This window comes from Cryptomeria japonica, chromosome 11 (assembly GCF_030272615.1).
Source record: "Cryptomeria japonica chromosome 11, Sugi_1.0, whole genome shotgun sequence".
NCBI lineage: Eukaryota > Viridiplantae > Streptophyta > Pinopsida > Cupressales > Cupressaceae > Cryptomeria > Cryptomeria japonica.
The window spans coordinates 388,923,633-388,937,751 of record NC_081415.1 but is presented as its reverse complement, the minus strand read 5'-3'; the positions used below and the strand labels follow the sequence as shown (position 1 = coordinate 388,937,751).

The 14,119-nt window shown below is 39.3% G+C and overlaps 1 protein-coding gene across 1 annotated transcript in view; it reads left to right on the top strand.

Annotated features, from left to right (window-relative positions):
* The window catches only part of LOC131071614 (chromatin assembly factor 1 subunit FAS2), a 57,539-nt gene that overhangs the window by 17,905 nt on the left and 25,515 nt on the right, over positions 1-14,119 (top strand). Inside the window, exons 3-7 of the mRNA XM_058007528.2 lie at positions 1,822-1,848; positions 2,116-2,188; positions 2,274-2,377; positions 2,480-2,685; positions 2,813-2,912. Coding sequence (XP_057863511.1) covers positions 1,822-1,848; positions 2,116-2,188; positions 2,274-2,377; positions 2,480-2,685; positions 2,813-2,912 — 510 coding nt within the window. The remainder of the gene's footprint in view (positions 1-1,821; positions 1,849-2,115; positions 2,189-2,273; positions 2,378-2,479; positions 2,686-2,812; positions 2,913-14,119) is intronic.

The window sequence follows — 14,119 nt, the reverse complement described above, 5'->3', positions numbered from 1 at the left end:
ACCTTTTGCATCATCCCTCGCTTGTTTATCTAATTCTGCAGATAGTCTCCTCGTAATCCGCCTCCTTGGGCTCACGTTCTCCACCGCTCTCCCGCCACCCTCCTGCCTGATCACATCTTCAATGTCCATGATTTGGACGAAGATTAATAGCCCTTCCTAGCCTCTCTTCGCGTCATCCTTGAAGCACATTTAACTTCCTCATGGCGTCGAAGAAACTGAATGTGCGATTGGCGCGCCCTCATCTCCTCATTTTCCTCCGGGATACCTTCTGCAAGATTAAATCCCCATCCCGACACCACCCACTCCAGTAGGGATTCCAAATTTAAAAGATATTCCCCTGGAATTTGTCTCTGCAACACTTTTCGCACCTCTTCAACCGTGTGTCCCAGCTCTAGACCCCAAGCCATGAGAAGCAAGTAGATGTCTGCTCTGCACCTATAACAATGACTGATGGCAGCCACCTCTTCTCCTAAAACCAGCTGAACTGCTTTCAAAAGCAGAGGGTCTTTAACAAGAAACATTTTCTCGAGTTTCTTTGGCGGAACAGGACCATGAAATGCTGACATCAATTTGGAAGATTTCAAAGTGAAATTAGCTTCCATTTCTGAGCTTTTTGAAAAATTGCAGAGATTTCTGATAAAACCAGATTTGAAACTGGTTTCACCAACTTGCCAGGTCTATTCATTAGTAGTGCGGGCATTACGAAATTGGCATTTAATGCATGGCTCTCCACCATCGCCACCAATTTAGAGCATCTTGCAATAACTGCTCATTAACTCACACTTGCGTAGGAAAAAAGCCAGCTTCTGACAAGGAATTTGAAATTAATGTCGTACCAACTTGGCAATGCGTCTTAGTTCCTTTTAACGGTTTCATTTCTGTCATTCCACCACCTCACCTCCCTTGGCTCGAGGCCTCATGCTTCATTTGACAGCTCATTTGCAAGAGTGTTTCCCTCTTTTTTCACGTGTGAGATGCAATAATTATTGAACATTTTCAGTTTTTCACTTATAATATTTACATATTTGTTTAATTTCCAACACGGAGTATGTCCTTTAATGGAAGCCTAGACAACAATTTGGGAATCACCCTCCAAATGTAATTTCGACACCTTTAGATTGGATGCTAAATCAACTGCAAGTAAAGCTGCCTGAACTTCCGCCTCATTATTAGTGCTGTCTTGAAGCCTTCTAGCCCCCTTGCAGAAGACCTTTTCTTCATCATCACAAGCCACACATCCCGCTCTTGAGATCCTTGGATTGCCTTTTGAAGCTCCATCAAAATTTATTTTCACCCACCCCTTCTCTGGTTTTGACCATTTAACTGTCTCTCTATCTAAATGGTCACTAGCAGGATTAACCTTGGGGAACCCATGAACGAATAATTCCTAAGTATATATTAGTATGGACTTGGTTTAAAGTTTTTAATGTCATAGTTCGATGATAAATATTGAAATTGTAATACTGGATATCTATGCATTACTAGATTCATTACATTTATTTTCTGCTCCAGGAATAATTCTGAACTTCCACATATGGCCATGATTCTTCTTGTGAATCTTGGTATTTGACTTATTTTCCCTTCAACACTTAGTAGTTGCCAATTAATATGCTGAATATTTGAGAGTTAATCTTGGTATTTGACTTATTTTCCCTTCAACACTTTGCAGTTGCCAATTGATATGCTGAATATTTGAGAGTTAGTATAGCACACGAGTACTTAAAAGCAATCTAATATGCAAAACCTATCAATATCTCTAGGAAATGGTCCTTTGTTGCTTTTTAATTAAAAATTTCCCATGGTTTTTCTTTGTTTATGCAGGAGAACAACTTGCTTCAGGTGCTGATGGTACGCACTTATTCACTGCTAAAACTATATCATATTGTTCTTTGTAATACCTTCTTTTGGTGGTTGACTTTACTTTTGCCAGACACTATAAGTTATACCTGTGAACTTTTGTTTATCTTGGTTACAGCAGAGCTTGCATATAGAACACAGGGGAAACGCTAGCAGGATACAGTAGAACAATTTTTTTATATGGATATCTACTTTCAATTGCTTTCTTAAGTTAGAAGATGCAACTATAAGAATTCTGTACTCCAATTGATTTTGCAGGTGGGGAGCTAGTTATATGGAAACTGCATAATGCAGAGAATGGGAATGGTTGGAAAGTACTGAAGACACTCTCGTAAGTTGCTTTTATGATATTCTCCTTGAAACTAATTATAGCTTAATTTCTCTATTTCTTATTACATATGGTTCTACTGATGCAGATTCCATCGCAAGGATGTTCTTGACCTACAGTGGTCACCAGACGGCAATTTCTTGATTTCTGGTTCAGTTGATAATTCTTGTATCATATGGGATGCTACTAAAGGTAATATTAATGTTTTTCTGGATTTATATGTCAAGATGGTTCAGTATTTTGTTTACTTAACTCTATTTTTTAATCTAATAACATAGTTCCTTATTTTTCTAGGTGGTGTACAACAGATTTTGGATGCTCATTTGCATTATGTTCAAGGCGTTGCTTGGGATCCAGCCGGTGTGTATGTGGCATCAACAAGCTCTGACAGGACATGCAGAATCTATATTAATAAGCCTCAGAATGGTAGAGCCAGGGGTCAGGAGAAGATGAATTATGTATGTCAACATGTGATTGCAAAGGCTGAATCAGAAAAGCAGGTAACAGCAAGATTCTGGAAAATCTTCTTATAAGTTTAATACAAAGACCCTATTAACAGGGTAACAGAAGACTTTTTTAAGTTTTAGTAACTTTTCTTTTTCTAATGAGTTATTATTTTTTACACAGGGCACAACAAAGTTACATCTTTTCCATGATGAGACATTGCCATCATTTTTCAGAAGATTGCAGTGGTCGCCTGATGGCTCATTTCTAGTTGTTCCAGCAGGTGCAGCAGAAAACTTCAAAACAATTTGGAAAGAGAAATTCTAGCTATTATGTTTGTTAATTTTATTCATCAACTGTTTCCAATAAAAATAGTATGGCTGGCTCAAATCTTATGATTAATCACAGCCTGCTCCTTTTTTCTGTTCTGTTTCTTGAGATTTTCAAACTGCTTGTGAAATTGTTCACATATATCTATCTTTTTTTTCTCTTTTACACTGAGGCAGAAAGAAACAGAAGAGATAGACAGCAGAAGATTTTTTGTGTAGAGTTGGGCATTTTAATTTTTTAAAGAGGCTTTACTTTTGAATAGGCTCATTTTCAAATTAAAATTTGAAACTCTAGTGAAGTTTTAGCAATGTTCCACTGAGTTTCTTGACATGGAGACAGGGGGATGTGTCTCTGGGACGGGGTTACTGGGGGCCTAGGTTTGGGAACAGGGGGGGAGGCGGGGGAGTGGTGCTGAAATACATAATACATATAGTACTTGAAAAAATGGTTTTAAAAAGATAACGATGTATAACTGTATGAGCCTAAGGAATAGGTAAAGTTTAAAGTTTAAACACATTGCAATGCTTGCAATGAACTAGTAGTAGTTTTTAAATATTAATAGTGAGAATCAAAATAATAAAATATAGACATTGGAATGAGATTCTTCAAAATTTCTGATTTCATAATCATGATTCATATCACAATCAAGTTACCAACAATGTTCAAACTTCAAAAACAAAATAGTAAATACTAGAATTTAGATAGTAATCTGTAATACTAATGAGTAATGATTCATGATTCATGAGTCAATGACTAATAAATCTAGACTCTAGAGTCAAATCATCCCCAAGCTCCTCCCGAATCTCTTTATCACTCGAACTGTTGGATCCCACATGCTCAAGCTCATCTATACCAATATCAACTAGCCTTGTTTGTGTAGCATCATCATCAATTTGTGTTGGCTTGAGTCAGGGTTAGGGTTAGGTCTTTGAAGTGACCTTTTTTCTTTAAAAAAATATAAGTAACAAATATTACTTTTCGTTGTTGGAGTCTTAATCGTGTCCCCTGCGGTGTCAAGGGACATCTAGGAGTCTCGAGGACATCCTAAGTCCCCTTTGGTGTTTTTGATGCAAGAAACTTTTGAGAAATGTCTCACAGGTGAGGAAACGTCTTGGAGATGGGGAAGGAAACGTGGTGGCGGTGGAGGGACATTCCCCAGACATCCCCACATCTCTGGGACATCCTCATCTCAGAAACTCCTGCTTTTTCAAGGGGGATGCGTCCTTGTAGAACAAGGAGTTTTAGGTTTAAAAACATAGGGTTTCCTTTAAAATAGCAGGCCATGGTTCACAACAACAAAACCTACTATGTTAAGCTCTATCTTCTGTTTTTAACATAAGCTCTTATATGTAAAGTAAAATATGTTTGTCAAAAGCCCACACTTTTTTCTTAAAATGACATTTTTTTCAATTTGTTAGTACTTATATGTGTTTTTTTGTCTATGCACAATATTTTTATGAATAGCAAAATCTGTTTTTTTTTTTCTTCATCAATTTTATTACTATTGCATTGTCATTTAGTTTTCTTAGTTTTGTAGAGCTTTTCTGTTTTATAACCAGTATTACCTGCAGATGTGTCCTCACAATTTTTTAGGCCAAAACTGGAACAGGGATCCTGGGGCAATGGGATGGGAAAAGCCTGGGATGAAACATCCCTTTGCTGTCCCTTTGGGTGCCACCTGCAGGAGTGGGTATCCCTGGGACGGTCTTGCAACTGCCCATTTCAGTGCTCAATACAAGGGTGCACCACCTTTCTTGCCAACCCTGGTCACTTACTGGTCAAAATTGTTATTATTGGAGTTTGGGTAGAGCTTAAAACCATCCAGGTTCTGATGGTGGGACCTAACTTGAATGGCTTCTGCAGCTGCCAGCACATGAAACCCCTTCTCCATGCCTTCCTTGGTCCTCATTTTTTGGCTCAGATTGAAATCTTGGAGCAAATGATGAATCTATTGTTTGGCTTGGCTGCAAATGTTCTGCTGTACATGTCAAGATGTAGAACAACGAAATTACATGTTTGGGAGAATTTGGGCATGGTTTGCTTGAGATTGGAGCTGGACCTTGAGGACATAATGTTGGCTAAGGTGTCAAGGTGCAGGATCAGGGTCCTTGAGCTCCCTAATGGTCATGTGAGGCGGCAGTATTACCATCTCAATGGAAGGTAGAGGACGGATTGTCCTTTATCGTCAGGCTTGTAATTCTTCAGGATGTGCATATTTAGAGAAATGATGTTTCTCTTAACTTCTTACCTCCACACCTGTTAGACATGATACACTACGCCACACCTGGGATTAACTTGCCTTGCTAGCATATTGTGAAATTATTTGCATTAATGACAAATGGTAATTTCTTTTAGTATTTTAGTTACACTGAGAGGCATAACTTACAATGGCAGCAAAAGGTGGAGTGTAATGGTGCGCCTCTGTTCACAAAAACTTAGATACTCCACCCTGCTTTTAAAATACAAATTTAATAAAACAAATATTACAAAAAAAATGGTTGTAGTGAATAAAATACTTTTAATAAGATAACTATTTACTTCAGTAAATAACATAGTTAATTGCCTTTAACAAATAAAATAGTAAATAATATTTTGGAGAAATAACTATGTACTTAAGTAAATAACATAATAAATAGTTTGCCTCCTGCTGCTGGTGTGGCCTCCTCAGGCCCCGTGGATCTTCCTCCACCTCTTGCTACTGGTGTGGCCCCCTCTGGACCTGTGGAACCTTCTCTGTCTATTGCTCCTGTTCTATTCCAGTCTTCAATGGAGGTTTTGTTGCCTGGTCAACTTTCAGCTCCTAGTGCTGATAGTCTCACTTTGGGGTTCCCCTCTCTTGGTCCCCTGTGTGATGGTGTTCCAAATGATAGTATTGCTTGGACTGTTGTTCATTGACAGAGGAAAGATCATTCTTCCCCCTCTCCCCAAACTCTTCCTCGGGTTGTGGGTGTTTTTTCTACCCACCTTTGATGTAGGCTACTAGCTGTTATGCTAGTGTGCTATTAGTGGTCTGTTTCAGGCTTCAGCCTTTGCTGTCAAAGGTTTGTTCTTCATCAGTTGTGGCCTGTCTTTGTATAGGGTCAGCACCCTTGTTTTGCTGCTTTTAATATAAAAAATATAATAAATAGTTGTGTACTTTAACAAATAAAATAGTAAATAATACTTATACATAATTGATAACTACTATAGATATCTTAATTACATTTATCTAAAGAATGCAGCTATTTTTTTAACTTTTTCATTACTGGAGAGTTTTTATATAGTTATTTTGTAACAAAAGAATTATTTTATAGTTTTAGGTTTTTCAATATATGTTTTTGGTTTGTATGTACATGTTTTATTTACATTTTTTACTTAATTTTTATTTGAAGAGCTATTTTAATTTATTTTAGAGTTATTTTCTTTTATTCACTTTAAGAGTTATTCCAAAGGTTTTTTTACTTTAAGAGATGTTTCACAGCTTTTTTAATTGAGAAGTTATTTTTTTGTTTTTTTAAATATGTCTAATTTGCTTTGGTTTAAATAACTATATAGTAAATTAATATTATGCATTAAACTAGTTGTTTTAAAACCAAAAATTATTACATCTCCAGTTCCCAAATGAGATCTCGTGTCTACCAAATATACCAGTATAGATCATGCGTACATACCCCTTCATTCTATAAGATCCCTATTGATAGTCACTACACTTTTAGATCTTTTGTAATTATCATTAATCTACATACATAGCATGATATCATGATATATCAAAAGGTGAAGTAACTCAATCAGAAGGTTATCCCTGCTTCGGTGTCCCTCCACAACACTAGCTTCACCAGTGTATGCTTCCTTGTCCCTAGCATCATCAACTAGTGCAAATGGTCACTTCGTGTCGCCAACAATGACCCCCTCCATGCAACCCTTCAGAAAGTTGATACCAATGCGCGCCATGCCTCTTCACTCAACGATGTTCATTTCAGCCCTCCAAACAATGAATGACTCAAGTGGGTTGTCACCTCTGCCACCCCAAACAACCCTCATGGTGTCCAACATAATCATGCTGCACCCAGGAATGGCCCTTTAGCCAAGACACTTTTAAGATCACCACACTAGTGTTTCCAAACTAGCTTCGCCATGATTGCCTCCACCATGCTTTCAACCTCCTTGACATCCAGCAACATTGCACAAAACATCGATATGATGGCAGAATTCACCTGGTACCTTTCATTGCCACATAGATAGCAGCCACCCAACATTCTTAGAGTGTGGAGAAGGATGCCAACACGAGTCTTAAAAACTTTCATCAGTTTGCGCTTCAAAATATCACCATTGAAGGCCATGTGCCTTTTTCTTGATAAAACACAATGATGAGTCCATTTTTGTGACCACTTCTTGTTACATGTTTGTGGTGGCCACCTGCATCCCTAAGTACTATTGTATTGATGTCTTCTTGCAATGACTGTAGCACACCATCAATGAACGAACTCTGTTGTGAATGCATTCGTCCTTTCAGCACTTTGGAGGTAGATCATGATCTTGGGTCTCGATGTTGACATTGCAAAAAGCATGCCAATCTGACAGCAAAAAGTCTTCCACATCCTCAAGCTTCATATCACCTGCCACCTTAGCCACATCATTAGCCAGGTGATTTCCTTCGCAAAGGTGTGGGACACCATGAAATTACTTAGCCTATCAATCTCCCTTTTCACCATGTGTAGCCAGTTTGCTAGTTTCCAATTGGGAATTTGCCTTCTTCTAATATCATTGACTGCAATTTGAGAGTCTCCTTCAAGGTGCATATTATCACAACTAAAATTTCTTCTTGCCATTAGACCAATCAAGCTAGCTTGAAACTTTGGTTTGTTGTTCGTTGCTTGTCCAAGTTTTCTCTTGGCAATCAATAGCACTTCACCTCTAGAATTTTTGATTACATTCGGGCCCAGCCAATCTAGGGTTTTATTCATGCTGCGCTATCAAAACTGATCTTAATCCACCCTTCTTTTGGTAGGTTCCATTTTACTAACCCCATAAACGGGGGAAAAATAAAATGGATATTATTTATTGAAGTACGTAGATATTAAATATAGTAAGATGTATAAATTAACAACTTAGTAAATAAATAATATGTAAAACTTAAGATATATTAAGATATATTTTAATACAAGTAGATTTTATATATTTTTCTTATACATCCTCTTTTGTTCTAGAGGGTTAGCATAGATACATGTGTCTATGTAATTAAATGGTTAAGTATAATTATTAGTAGCTATGTAATTTATCAAATAAATAGAATTAAAATAGTAAGTAAAATACTAAATAGTTATGTACTCAAGTAAGTTAAAAATTAATGATATATTTTGTAGATAAAATAGTAAGTAATGTTTTTGAAATAGCTTGTGAGCTTTCTCTAAAAACAATGATATGGGAGAAGAATGATACTGTCGTTGCAGTTTCCTTTTGTTGCTAGGGTTTCTGCGGAGGTTCAAAGAAGTGGCTTTATTTCTCAGCATTGGCATAGACCCTTAGGATGGTTGACACCAGTTTGCAAAGATACAGGACGTTTGGTAGACTTCGGGTTTTGTTTTGGCGGCTAGGGCTGGTTCTGCAGGTGGTGGGAATTGGACTCACGGTTGTAATGGTCCATATCTCTTAATCAATGGCGGGTTGCATGCCAAAATAGATTGGGGTTGGAAGGATTGGCATTTTGCGTGGAAGAAGCAAGCAAAAGAGATGCAAAGGTCGGGGCGGTGTGCAAGGGGAGGATGGAATGTGGGCAGCAAAAATGATGGGGCTACTTTGGGCCTAAACCAGGATGTGGCAGCAACTGATAGGCCAATAGTGTGTTTAGGCGAAGAGGTTGTAAATAAAGCGATTGAAAATGAGAAGTATTTTACTGATCTAGGTTTATTTGGGTGATTTAAAGGTTTTTGGCCGAGCCTCGATGAGTTAAACAAGTGGATAATAGAGTTTTGGAGCTCCATTCTAGAGGGGGATGTTTAGATTTACCTTGGAGCTTGAGGGGTTTTTGTGGTGGTTTTTGATAATGAATAGGATGGGAATAAAATCTTATGTGATTATCAATGGAGCTAGGAGGAGAAGCACTTGATATTGTTGAAACCATGGTACTCGACTTTTGATCTTGCCACAAAATCCTTTGACAAGATTCCAATTTGGGTAAGACTTCCAAATTTTCCATTGCACTATTGGTTTGAATCTTGCTTTGAGGTTGTAGGAAATTCTTTGGGTAGATTTTTGGGGGTGGATGCAGGTTCTTTAGGTTTTCTTCATACTACCTATGATCGGATATTGGTCGAGATGGATATGATGAAAGCTCTTCCTGCAGGTTTATCTTTGAAATCAGCAAATGGAAGTTGGCTGCAACTTGTGGATTATGAAGGAATCCCTTTTAGATGTTTTCAAATGAGGCATATGGCTTCTAATTGTGCTAAGTGAAAACTGAACAAACATGCAACTTAGTGGAGGGAGGTCTCCCCCATCACTAGTTGGTGCAAAAAGGAGTTGAGTGCCATGGTGATACCCCAGAGGATGGATTGGGTGTTGTAAAGGAAAAGCAGAGTAAGGACCTTATAGGGGTTCTCAGGTTTGCTTAGATGGGTCTGATTTGATTAAGGTGGCCGAGGTGCCTTTGTCTAGGCCTTCTATTACTAGGATTGATGTCCTTAAGGAATGGGACCTTGCTATTACGTAGAGGGTTATAGTTTAGGTCTTTGAAGATGATTTATTCCCTCAAGGCCCCCCCACTCCCCCCTCCCTTTGTTGTGTTGAAGGTGGGGAGTGATGGGGATGTTATTGTTCTTATCATTCTTGATGTGTGGGCGGAAAGAGCTTCATGAAAGCTTTCGTACACTCATCAAGAGGTTCTGTTGGGACCTATAAAATTTTGAGTCAATTCTTGAGCTCCATTTCAAAAAAAGAAGGGTAAAATGAAGCCAGTACCCTTCCCTCGTGTGCCTGTCATGTGGGCCATGAAACTCTCAGCAAATCCGATCAATGAAAGAAAATCCAAGCAAAGGACAAATGGCTAGTGTAGAACCAAAATCTTCCCTGCCGTGAGTTAGATGGGGTCGCGTGGTTGTAGACCGAGTAAGGGTTTTGAAACTTCCAAGCAGTTTCAGTCGCTAGGCATGAAGAACCATTTATCCCACATTGGTGGTGGGGAGGAGAGTTTTAATATTTAAATACAAAGCCCCATACATATTAAGTGTCAAAGCTTAAGGGCTTTTGGCAAGTGGAAGCTCAACGTTGGTGGGCCCCCCGCGTGCGCGCGCATCTCAAGGCGTCCAAATTTTGCGGCAGGTTGGCGAGAAGAAGCTAAAGGTCGAGCAAGTCGAGCAGATCGGACGGTGATCGTAGATGATCTGATGGTGGTTGCTATACCGCGATAGAAAGATGCCCATCGAATACTCACCGCGACTTGGCAACAAAGCATGTGCAGAAAAGGGGCGAGTTAAAGATCAAGCAGATCACTGAGATACAATGGCAGATCCGAGGAAGATCAATTGTGGAGTGAAATTCCGGGGCTATCCATGACTGTCGCTGTACCACGGTTGTGAGGTGCCCAGAATGAATACCCTTGCCACAGGTGGCGCCCAGATGATCCCAGCTGGATGCGCAAACAAACCAAAGAGTGATTTATCGAACAGACCTTGGCCGCAATGGATCTCTAAAAGGATTCACCGAAAGCGTCAGTTCCATTGGTATAAGGTACATCGAAGAAATCAGAACTGGTCTCGTCGATAAAATAAAAAGTATCGATGAAACTACTGTATTGATCAGATACGTGAACAACTCGCCAAGGGAGGAAGTTTGGCCGAAAGAATAATATCGAACAAACCAATAGAACCAAGGACACGTGGTGGGTCCGGTGGCAGGTGATGTGGCAGGTCAGGGGGCGTCCAGGTGTACTCATGAGCGAACCAGAGGCTGACACGTGGTGACATGCAGCGGAAGCGGGCAGATTAGCCAAGGTAAAGGTCGGGCAGATCAGGGAAGATCGAATGGTGATGCGAAAGATCCAATGGTGGTTGCTATACCACGATGGAGATAAGCTTGCCAGTTATCCCCCACGACTTAGTGATTGGCGAGGTGGCAGTTGAGGTGGCGGTCAACGTGGGCTCAGTGCAAATTAGGAAGTGACACGTGGCGAGCTCGCTAGAAGAGAGAGTAGCCCAGGTGAATTAACGGGTGGGCAAGTCAAGGAAGATCTGACGGTGGTTGCTATGTCGCAATGGAAAGTAGCTTGATGGCTAATCGGCGCGACTTGGCAACCAAGTGGTGGGTCCGATCGTGCTCAGGTGGAGCCCAGAGGGACTTGTTGACGTGTATTTTGTACACCATCATACACAGAATAAAATACCAATAGGCATCTTATCCTCTCTTGAGAAAATAGTCTCTAACTGCTGAAGATCTGCAAAAAGGATCAGTTAGATGGACTCCAAGGTTCTTTTAGTGGGGTCTCCACGTGTGGACAAGCTCCAGTGGTATGATGTGATTTGCTGGAATCACAAGGGGACTTACATTGAACTTCCGATCTGCTTTGCTGGACACAGGCTCTTACTAACCTAGATTAAAAAAAAAGGAAAAAAGGATAAGAGCGAAAAGAGGATCTAATCCTAATACTAAGAATGTAGGAGCAATGACTTGATTTTTGATGAAACTCTAACTAGATCTTGTTTTGACATCAATGGAACATCTACACAAGGCTAGTGTGATCTTCTAGGGAAGCTTTATGATGTTCAAATCATCACCGCAGGCATAGATACCATCCAAGTTGATGCATATCAATGAAGAAGCGACAAATTGAAATTGAGCTTAGGCTGAATGATTCCAGTTGACTACACAAGGCAAGTCTGCAATCAACAAACTGCTAGTAGTATGGATATACGAATTCCATCATCAATCAATCACATTTCCTCCATTCATTTAATCATCTACCATCTAAGATTGAAGACTCAACAAGAAACCATGCAAATTGCAAGAAACGACACACTTCACCATTACTTCAATGAAAATGGAGTTTGTTTACAATCAATGGCAACAATTTCTTGCCTTGTCCTCCTATTCTACTCTAATTGCTATTCTATTTCTATCTTCTAACTATTCCAACTATTTACATACTATCTCCAACAATTGCTAATTAGCCTTGACAAATGAAATGCCTGGGCTTATATAGTGCCCACAATACAATTTGATGGCTTAGATCAATTCAAGATCAATGGCCAAGATTTTACAATGAAAACCCTAATTAGGGTTTGTTACAACCATTACATAACATTTAATGCTCGACCAATGAAATAATTGTATTGCTTGGACACATGTCCTCTCTAGAAAAATCGACCAATGGATAGCCGGGGTAGGTACATCAGAGTTTGTGCCACCTTCCATGAATTAAGTACATTGAATCTGGACATGCTGAGGTGGACCACACTGACTGGAGGAGTGATGACTGGGATGCCACCTCATCTGACACTTGTAGCTTGCTAGATATTCAATTTGATGTCGTTGAGAGGCTTGCTTTAATTAATTCCTCTGGATCTATTTTGCTTCTTCAACGAGCCCTTGTTCTAACTCCTTGCGTTCTTGATGTGCAAGAAGATGATGTACCTCGCCTTGGAACGCTGGATTGAAAAAGGTCGCCCTTGTCCTGGCTTGATCGTCCTGGCGAAGACCGTCCTGGCGAAGACCGTCCTTGATCCGGCTTGATTTTCCTTGAAGAGACCTCCATTTGATGCCTACACAACATTTCAAAATTAGTACCATGATTTTGCAATACATAACATAAATTAGAGAGCAATTTTTTAGGAAACTTAATGATAAGTCCTTTATTAATCATTTCCTAAAAACGATTGAGCTAAGGCAAAACAAAATTTCAAAATTCAAAATTAAGGCAATGACGATCAAAATTCGAAATTAAAACAAGAGATCTTGCCATACCTTACTTAAGAGCTAACTCTAGAATGCAAAATGAATAAAATTGCCTAGGCAAAATTGAAATTCGATAGTCTTGATGTGATCTTCAAAAGAACGTTCCTCTTATCACCTTCGCCACCCCTCAAGTCTTGGACGTGATCTCTAATGCCTTGGACAAATTCGCCCAATATAGATTCGCACCACCTTGGAAGTTACTAGCGCCTTCCCTTTGAAATTCGCTCCTCCTCTTGAATGATACTTTCGCACTTCCTTTGTATACTCCAAATCGCATTTCTCCTTTGTCTTCCTCAAATCGCATGTAAGAGATGAAAATGATGATGTGAAAATGAAGGTTTTCACCCTCCCTTTATAGCGCTCATACCTCTTACCACCATATAGGCCGACTTGGAGATAAAACCACTTTTTAAAATGATTTTTAAATTAAAATGACAAGGCCGACCTCCCTTTGTAGCGCTTCAAATTCGATTTTTATTAATTAATTAATTAATTATTAATGCCTTACGTTTTTTAATTTGCAAATTTCGATTTTAATAAAGGCAAAAATAATTAATAAAAGATCAACGCCATATTAAATGCTAATTAAATTAGATTTTCAATTTTATCGAACTTAGCATTTAAGGAAATTTGAATTGTTTATTTGGCGCCAAAACTATGAAAACAAAGGGGACGTACCTCATCGCTCTGGTCCCTTGGAGAGGGACAGGAGCGATCCATCAATTTGGTCATGATTCTTGCAATTTTTACGTCCAAGGTCTTCATCCTTACGTCCAAATCGCCATTTTAGCTGGGTCCTTTGAGTTAGATTGACTTGCATGTGTGAATGAGTGCCTTTGGATGCAATATCGCCTTGGTCCCTTCCTGAGGGACAGGAGCGATCCTAGTGTCCTGGCTCAAATTTGCAAACTTTTGATTTTTGTTCTTCATTCATTGTCTTCCAAAGGACGTCCTTGACCATGCCTATCTTTGCCTTGTCTTGGTTTTGACGGAACATGAGTGTTTTAGTAAAAATCGCTTTGGTCCTTGTCCAAAGGACAGGAGCGATGTGAGCTTTTTACCTTGATTAGCAATGTTTGGACGTTCAAAACTCTTGTATGTTATCTTCAAACGATGCCTTAGACCTTGCATTACCTTATGAAATCTTGTTCTTACGTAAATCTTGCACAAAATGACCAATGCATCTAACATCGCCCTGGTCCCTTGGAGAGGGACAGGAGCGATCTATGTCCTAGG